The following is a 10,090-nucleotide window of genomic DNA, read 5'->3' as shown; positions in this document are numbered from 1 at the left end:
ATGATTTGTTGCAGAAATAATAGAATTTTACTAACACATAAATACCATTGTTAGAAGTTGAATATTTAATATGAACACGAATTGAAGATGTCTTAATTTATTAAATATAATCAAAATCTAAAATAATATAAATAAACTAAAACGTAAAAATAAAAATAAAAATTCAAAATCAAAGTCAAACTAAAAATTGTAAAAAAAAGAAGGTTTTCCATTCTTTTTCTTTGTTATTACATTTTTTAACTCTATATTTATACTACTAAAATTTGTATAATACATATTCAAATTTTACATGAACTCTAAATATTCACCTTTATATATAAAAAAAAACTATTTTCCGTAAATATTCAAATTTATATAAACAAAACTATTTAATTTAAATGCAAATAAAAATAATACCATTCTAATTATCACAACAACTATAATAACAGAGAACAGTCATAAAAACTTCTAATGGAAATATCCTTTATGGGATAGGCAAAAATTTAAAACTCGAGTTAATTTCACATTCCAATTAATCTCTATTGCCAATCTTTTTAAAATTTAGCTTTTATTTTTATGTTTTTTGGCAAAATAATGTTTTGTATTTTTCAGTACCTATTTAAATTGAAACATTTTTTTATACAAATGAAGCTTTTATAGATATATTTCAAAATTTATCTAAAAAATATATTTATACATTGTAATGTAATATATTAATAATATTTTAGCAGGGGCGTCGCTAGCCTTTACAATCTCAGGGGGCTCAAAAAAAAAATTCCTGGGGGACTTCGCCCCCCATACCTTTTATTTGCGGGCCTTCAGCCGGGTTTTATATTAATATATTATACTTTTAAAAATTTTCTAACTCTGAACAATTATTCTGAATTTCATATTTTGTCATTTATTATATTCTGTATACAAACTAAACTAGCTTATAAATAATTAAAACAATATAAGACATTTCTAAAAATATTATTTTTTAATACAAAATCTATTTATTACAGTATAAAATATTTTCGACTGCTGATATAAATTTTGCGTCTAAAAAATTACAAGTGATAAAAAATAATTAATTTATATATATGCCTCAATTGATAATGGTTTTTAAAAACTATATATTATAAAATTAGCAACTTACATTGATAAAAGGTGAAGAAACTAATATAACACTCTGTTACCATTTTTAGACAATGTTTTATAGAATGCACTAATAAGGAAAAATTTATAGGCCCAATCAAATCAACAATTCTTGGAGAAGAGAATATAAACGAACAATCCAAATCATAAATCTATATGGTGGTAGAGCTTTGTCTTAAATGACATGATGGAAGCTAGATAAGTATTTGAGAAAAAAATGTGAGATATTAAATTTCTAATAAATTATCTTCCATTTTTAATGATACATAAACAATTACACAGTTGGCCATTATTGCTAATAAAATATGCAATCATATGCTCTCAGCAACTGTAATAACAATTTTAAATTACATAGCCACACATATATTAGATGCTGGTTAATTAGCAGTCATAGCCATGACACTCACTATATTAACTTATATCAGAATTTATTATGCTAGATAAATTGATAAAATAAAAACACTAAAAATCTTTAGATGAAATTATGCAAATGTATTGAAGCCTTATTACAAGGCAGGGATGCCATATTAGAAATGAAACATTTTTTAACTATAAAATAAGAACCAGAGTGATATGACATGATAAAAGAAATTAATTAAAATTTTATATATTATTGTAGCACCACCTGTAGTTGGTAATTAGATCTTAAAATAGTAGTAGTTTATAATAATATCAAAATATAGTAATATTAAAAAATTTATCTCAAAATTGTTTTTCAAATATGAAAAAAATAGCTTTCCTAAAAACACTTAAAAAAGAGAATAAAAGTTATCTAATTTATTACATCCATTCTGGAATAAAGATGTTAAATAAATTTTACAAATAAATAGATGGCGTTAAATATTTGAAAGCAATTTATTACTTATATTTATTATCAAAAGCATTTATTAGTAAAATTTATTAAAATATTAACTGTAATATATTAAATAACTGTCAAATACGTCTGTAAAAGTGGTTTTTAAGCTAATCTTTTATAACCAATTATAACTAATAGAGGATTATAAACTATATGTTTACTTACTTTTTATAAAAAAATCTCTTATACTTATTTGGATTTGGCCTTGAAAATAATTTTAAGAAGAGGCATGGTAATTAAATTTAAATATCATTAATATAGTTGATTAGTGATTTTGAACTCAGCTAATTACAATATTAAATTTGTTAATTTGCAATTAATATTTATTTAATTAGGGTTATATAATAATTTAAATAATAAAAGTTAATATCTTTAGGATGAGACTACCCATGAAGCTGATGCAGGAGCGGACTGGCCATAAGACCAGGTGGACATTTTGCCCACGAGGCCGCGAGAAAATGTCGATTTTTAAGGCCGATCAGAGTAAAATATCAAAAAAGAGGTCGATTAGAAATTTTTTTTTTATTATGTTCACATTATTTTCTCATATCATTTGTTTATTTTTAATGATATCTCTATGATTTGGATATCACATTCCTTGACAATGTCATTTCGTTTACTATAATTTAATGCATAAAATATCAGTAACGTCACTTGACGCTTTTTTTTCAAATGAGAACAGCTTGTCGAAACAGCTCTCTATGAATTGAGAGCTTATTTTGTATGTGCAATATTTGCATCCTATAAATTTTGATGAAATAAATAGTAAAGATATAAATATTGAGTGATAAATTACGTAACTAATAATGTTCATTTGCCAGTGTATTCAAAGATTTGGTAGCAGAATTAAATAACGACCAATGATCGTATGTACAAGTGAGGAGTCAAATGAAGAAAATAGAATATTACAATATGATAATAACTCAGAGTGTGATAGTAAATTCTTAAAAGATACAATATGCACACAAATGCATACACCAATTTTATTTTTTATGAATACATTTTAACTTTGTCAGTTACGCAGGTTAATTGCGAGAAAACATTTAGTTTAATTAAAAATTATAAAAATTAGCTGAGAGCTAATTTTAACCAAGAAAAATTAAAAGCCTTTTTAATGGTGTCAGTTGATGAGAACCATTAGCGCAGATTGAACTAGATGATACACTTGTATATTTGCGCAAAGGTTCAAAGTTTTAACGTAAAAATATATATTTCCTTAATTATTTATCTGAATTTTATTAATATCTATTTACAATATGATCGGTGCCTGATTTTATAAGTGCAGCAATTTTATACGCTATAATATTGTATAACTGCAATAATTTTATATGTGTAATTAATTGATTTGATATATTGAGTATGTATTTTTTTATATTTAACATGTGTTGTATGATTAGATTTTATAGTGCAATATCGTTATAAATCTAATATAAAATATATATGTGCATATGATTATCGTATATTACTATTATTTTTTACTAAAAATGTAAATTTTATGAACTTATTTTCAAAAATAAGAAGTAATAAAAATCATGTAAATCTTAGAAGCCAAATAAGGGAACCCGGTCGAAGACCGGGCAAAAATGGACCGAAGGCCCGCAAAATGAAGGTATGGGGGTGAAGCTCCCATATAAATGAGGCCGCTATTAAAAAATACCCACGAGGTGGTAGCGTCTCCAGTCCGCTCCTGAGCTGATGCAATTAGCCTTGGGAATAGCAATGGTTAGTCATTCCCACAAAAAGAAGCCTTCACAGTATTTAAGAGGTAGGTGCGAATGTCAGAAACCAAGTTGCTTAAAAACGATAAAATTAGACCAAGTAGTTGTTGGTGTGGTCAAAATAAAGAAAGGATCATATTATATTATAGTATCATTATCAGAGTTTATTTCTAATTATATTCATGATTAAAATTATTTCCGTTTATCAACATTCTTTAATCAAAATAATTAAAGCATGAAACAAACGTAAATGATTCATAATTTTTCCGCTATGAAAATATTATTAATAAATGGATATAAAATTATTTTAACAATAATATATATTTTTTTTAATTATATAATTTTGTTATTTAATATAAATACAAATAATATTTAATCATATTTCGAATATAATATATCAAATTACTCATTTTGGTATATAATTGTGAAATTCAAGAAGGCCAAAAAAAGAAAAAAATAGAGGGAAGAAATGAAATATTTATATTTTCGGGCCATGGGCCGGTCCTATATTTTATTAGTTACCAACCTAAAACTCAATTACTAAATTATAATAAATCATGAATTTTTGTGTAAAAAATCCAAATATTTTTGTAAAAAATCCAAATATTTTTGTAAAAAATCCAAATATTTTTGTAAAAAATCCAAATATTTTTGTAAAAAATCCAAATATTTTTGTAAAAAATCCAAATATTTTTGTAAAAAATCCAAATTTTTTACGCACGCATGCCATTCATTTTTCTATTTTTTTAAAAAAAACTATCTGTCATTGACATAGGCAAGATTTTCTCAAGGGTGGAATATTGGCAGAATCTTAATCCCAATACCCCCATATTTAGGAGGCTTCTAGATTGAATCAATATAATTTAAAAAGAAAGAAAGAAAGAAAGAAAGAAAGAAAGAAAAAATGATAAAATTTAAAAAAAAAACAGGAAACAAAATTGCAAAATTGCAAAATTAGCAATTAATTCAATTATAATTTTTTTTTTTTAATGCGCAAAAGAGATATATATTTTTCTATTTTTAATTTTTTTTTGTTATTAATTTAATACGTAGGGTATAAAATTAATTCTATGAAAAAGTAGCCAGACGCTTAGCTTGGCAGAAAAAATTTTTTTTTTACACATTTATTTAAGGAAAAATCAAATTACAAATAAGCCATAAAAAAAATGGAGAAATCTAAAATAAAAAATAATATTAACGAAAATTAATCAATTATAAATATTTAATTATATCCTAAATATCCATTTCCTACATTCCATATGCGGGAAACTTTAAACGGCGGGACTACCCGATGTAGCAAAGAATATACCATATGAATTTTGAGCCCCATTTTTTCATTTTTTTCGGGGTATTGTCATATTTAGGATTAATTTTTTGTTGGGAAGTTAGGAAGTCGAAATTTTAATAGTAGACCTATGCTTGGCTCAAAATGCCTGACCTGGTTGTTTGCAGAAGTGTTCATCTAAAAAAAAATAGGATTTATTGAAAAATGGAGAAAGCAATATAATTTAGAGAAAATCAAAATATATCGCAACTATGTTTCTTTTAATGTGAAGGAAAATTGATCATGATTTTATACATTCATTTGTTTCAACATCCTGTTTACCAACTCCGAGGGTAGTGCGTTCAAAGCTAAATCACTGTAATTTTTTCTTTTTGAAATGAAAATAATTTAACGAGTTTTAGTCTTATAATTGAGACCAGCGTGGCCCACCTTACCCCTTAGATTTTTTTGTTCGGTCTAGAGATATATATTTTGTTTAATGAAGTAAACATTAATTTTCTTGTTATCTAAGAAGCTTTAAAAGATGGTCCTAACTCTGCCCCGGCCCTTATTTTTAGGACATGTTGTACTATCCTAAAAATATTTTGATTTAGGCCTTCGGAGATCAGGCCGCCCTAATCTAAGAGTGTCTTTTGAAAAGTCTTAAATTAATTATTTATTATAACAGGATAAAACTAATAAATTTGTTAGCATATTATCTATCAAAGAAGATGTATGGGTTATCGGAATAATATCTTGATTTTATATCCTTTGGGCGATTTAAAAAAATTTTAACCAGAAATGTATTCTTACATGGGTAGAGTTCCCCAAACTGTAAATTTTAAACAATTTTGCCATGAACCTTAGAACTACTTCTAATTTATATTAATATTCATATAGATTTTTCTTATAAATTAAAAAAAAAATACTAAAATGTGGCTGAAATTGTCTAAAATTTATAGGGTAAATACCATATACTGGAATACAATTCCTATAAAATCAGATATTTAAAATCCAAAAATCGCCCTTAATAAATGATTTAAAATTTAGAGATTCCGAATCCCCATGCGACATATATATTAAATTATTATCAATTTATTACTAATTATCAATCATAACAAATAAATATCAATATTTTCGATAGACCATAATATTTAGACCTTAAATATATATATAAACAACAATAATTATATTAATGATACATATAATATAATAATAACTATATTTTTTATTTTATTTATGCTTATTATGATAATTTAACAGATTAATATAATTATATTTTTTTACCAAATTTAGCCCAAATTGTTTTATTATTATTTTAACTTTTAAATTTACAAAATAAAAAATGTTAATTATTTTTATTTCTATCATTTATCATGTAACAACGATAGCCAATATCGCTGAGGCTAACAGTGGTTCTGGATTTGATTCCCTTCCTGACATTGAAACATATGGTAAGATTTATTCTAAATTATTAAAAAACAAAAAGCTTCATAGACTCTTGCTTTAAATTCTTTTACTTTAAAATTTATGATCCTCTAGAAAAACAAAGTTTTTAAAAAAAGAGTTTATGTTTCAATTATACTAATCTAATACTCAAATTAGTTATTTTTAATAAATAATATGGCCCCCCTCAAAATATAATTTTGAAAAATTATCAAGATAACTTAATGTAAAATTTTTCATATATTTAAAATATTATGAGTGTTTTAATATATTGTTTTTCACAACCAATAAATAAAGTTTGTCCAAACCCGGTTCGATTTGTACATAATTTGGTTTGGTTTTCGATAATCGGCTCTAAGCTTAAATCATGATATATTCACCAAATTCATTGTATCACCCATAAATTCAATTCAAAAAAAAATTTATATTTGTCCCTTTTCGAAATAATTCTTATTTTATTTTATAGCTATTTTTATGATTAAAATATATTTAGAGGCATATTATTTAAAACGTTTAAAAAAAATTTTATATTTTATTAAACAAAAATTTATGGATTTGATTTTACGAAATTTGAAACAAATTAAATAACTGTGTAAATATTAATAATATTTTATTATTTTAAAAAATTAAATAAGAAACTCATAGATGGTCCGTGACGGGAATCAATATTTATTCGCTAGATTCGGAAAAAGTGAAATATTCGGTGAGGGTTAATTTTGATATTCCGAGAGCTAATGATGAATTAATTGCTAAGTACCCTTATCCAAATCACACATTTTATTATAGAGTTTGGAAAATAACTGATAAATATGACGTGAATTTGAACACGAATAATGTGGATAACGAGGAAATGGATGAGAGATCTTCCGGGAAAGTAGAAAAAACATACGCTGTTATGGTCGGAGAAGATCTTATAATCGGGGTTCATATTTATAATAATATTTATATCGTTTATGAATCCATTTTTTTTATTTTAAGAAACAATTCCACATTTCTGACTTGGAGGAAACTGAATATTATTTTGTTCGAATATTTACACTGATTCCCACTAAGAATAACTCAATGATGGAAAATTTATCTACTCCGAAATTTTTTATGAAAAGTAAATATTATTCATACATTTTTTCCTCTTCAAAATAAATTTATAATGAAGGTTTTGCTTTTTAAGTGACCTAGACTCTTGACGAATTATTAAAGGTTTTACATATATTAAAGTCAGCTGTAGAGAGTCAATATCGTTTGATGAGTTATATATCAAAGAAAGGTCATTTCGTTTAAATGTCTATCAAATGGCAGATTTCAATATGTCTTTATACATCATATGTTTTTATCTAAAAAATATTTTTTTTATTACAAAATTTAATTATAATATTTTTCTTTTCTTATTTTTATATTTTTAGAAAATGGTCAGGAAGAAATTAGCGTATTTGGTAATATTTAATTTATTATACAAAAAAAAACAAATTCCATAATTATTTGAAACTTTTTATTATAGATCGTTGGCCGAATATTCCTTCGCTTCAATTGCGAACATTGCGATCAGGGAAACAATCTTACACATTGGCGCTGGAATTGAATGAATTACAAGACAGGACATCAATAAACAAATTTATATTAATCATTGAAAAGAATGATAAATGGATTGATACACATAATTTAAATAAGGTTGAAGAAAGAATTATCATTAACTACTATATAATTTAAAAATAATTTTTTATTTAGAAAAATTGAAATTTAACATAAAAATTATTTTTAATCTAGCCAAAGGGCCAACAAAAGTAGAACCTAGAAATCTCTAATAAAATTTCTAGAGAAGATAATGCCTAACAGTAACCCCCCCCCCTTTAGTAAAGTCCTGGAATCTTTCTGCCTTAAACTGTAGTTTATGAAATCAGCCAGTGCCTTATATCTTGATATTATATATATTATGTGAATTTTAAAAAAAGGTCAATTCAAATTTCGTTGTAAAAATAATTTATCAAAATTTTTTAGACGAAAAATAAAATTAAAGCATCAATTATCAAATTTTAGCACTTTTATACATTATTTCGTTTTATTTTTGACGTCTGTTAAGACTAAGTCTAAGGGGGGGGGGAAGAATATCCTCAGGCAAAATGTCTTAAGGAAAAAAATTATTGTAGAACACAAATAAAATATAATTTTGTTTTGATTATAAGAATTAGATATAGATTTTTAATATTGGGAAATACCTTTTTTTTTAAAAATTGGAAATTTCAGATAATAAGTAGGGATGGAATTTATTTAATATTATTCTAAGGGAAGATAAAAATGATTTTATTAATAATTTTTTATTTCTCAACATATTTCCATAAACTATTAAAAAATTAAGATATACAATTCCTAACAATGACTTCCCTGGCTATTTTAAAATTTAAATTAACAACTTTATAACATTATTTCTAATATCTTTTTAGGAAACTACTCAATTCAATTTTACTATAAACCACGTATCCATTTCCGACGAATATATTTTCAAAGTTTACACGTTGTTTAATCATATGGAACAGTTGTTAAGCCAATATTCGAAACGAATATTTATCCAATTGTCGAAAAAACCTATATCAGCAGGTGAAGAACCAACTATTAATTGGTTTGAATAACTATCGTGTCCATATCTATTATCGGGATTTGGTTATGTTTTACTATTTTTATATGGGAGCTATTGGGAATATGTGATTATAATGGGAGCCGGTGGGGATATGTTATATATTGCTATAAAATTGTATAATTATATATATATATATAAACTACTTTTAATTTTACGACAAAAATTACTAATGAGATTGGTGATAAGGACTTTGATTTATTAGAATCGATGTAACAGGTCAGTTGTGAATCGGAATAATATACAGAATAAAAATTAATGAAATATAGCGCTGTTAACATTTTGTTTTATCAAAAAAAAAACTCGTCTGCTTTTTATCGTTCGTTGTCAAAAAATCGACACGATCAAAAATTCGTTTACGAAAATAAAAATGAACATGTTTTAAATTAGCAAACGCGTTCGCTTTTATTTTATTACGCGTTACTATAAAGACTATATAATGTCAAATTTTTTTAAAAAAAGACAAAAAATGGTATCTAGTGTTATTGACAATGGAGTCCTTAGAGCTGTCAAACAAGGATTATTAATTATTATTATATCTGGGGATTAGTTTGAAACAGTCATGACGGCTTCTCTTAGGCTAATGGTCTATGTAGGATGAGTAAAGGTGGATGGTGTTATGATTGACGTCGGAATGTTGCAATCTGTAACTTATTTGAATATTTATTATATGTTAATCCTTCAACAATGAATATAATATCATGAAATTACAGAATACCTAGGCTGCCATTTTAAAGGGAATTGAGAATAAAAATTTAAACGTGGCTATTTTTTATTTTCATAAATAAATGAATGTGCACAAAATAAATAAAATATTCAAAAAAAAATTATTAACTAATTTGGAGAAAATAATCATAAGGAAGGCCAAGTTTTTTAATTTAAATGTAAACACAGATTATCTCAAAACTTAATTTTTTATTGAGATTGCGAATTTAAGGCTTCTTTTTACTAAATTCAAAAATGAGATTTGGCCTCATTTTCATAAGGATGGGAAGTAGAAGATACTAATAAAATGAGTATATTATTAACAGAAATGCAAGAGCGTCGCTAGCCTTTATAATCTC

At 24.9% G+C, this 10,090-nt stretch overlaps 1 protein-coding gene across 1 annotated transcript in view; it reads right to left on the bottom strand.

Annotated features, from left to right (window-relative positions):
- Nucleotides 1–9,980: 9,980 nt before the first annotated feature.
- The window catches only part of LOC135925978 (oxysterol-binding protein-related protein 9-like), an 18,845-nt gene continuing 18,735 nt past the window's right edge, over nucleotides 9,981–10,090 (bottom strand). The window contains exon 16 of the mRNA XM_065461597.1: nucleotides 9,981–10,030. Coding sequence (XP_065317669.1) covers nucleotides 9,981–10,030 — 50 coding nt within the window. The remainder of the gene's footprint in view (nucleotides 10,031–10,090) is intronic.

This window comes from Gordionus sp. m RMFG-2023, chromosome 3 (assembly GCF_954871325.1).
Source record: "Gordionus sp. m RMFG-2023 chromosome 3, tfGorSpeb1-WG-v2, whole genome shotgun sequence".
NCBI lineage: Eukaryota > Metazoa > Nematomorpha > Gordioida > Chordodea > Parachordodidae > Gordionus > Gordionus sp. m RMFG-2023.
The sequence above is the reverse complement of the archived record's forward strand: the minus strand, read 5'-3'. Positions and strand labels throughout refer to the sequence as shown.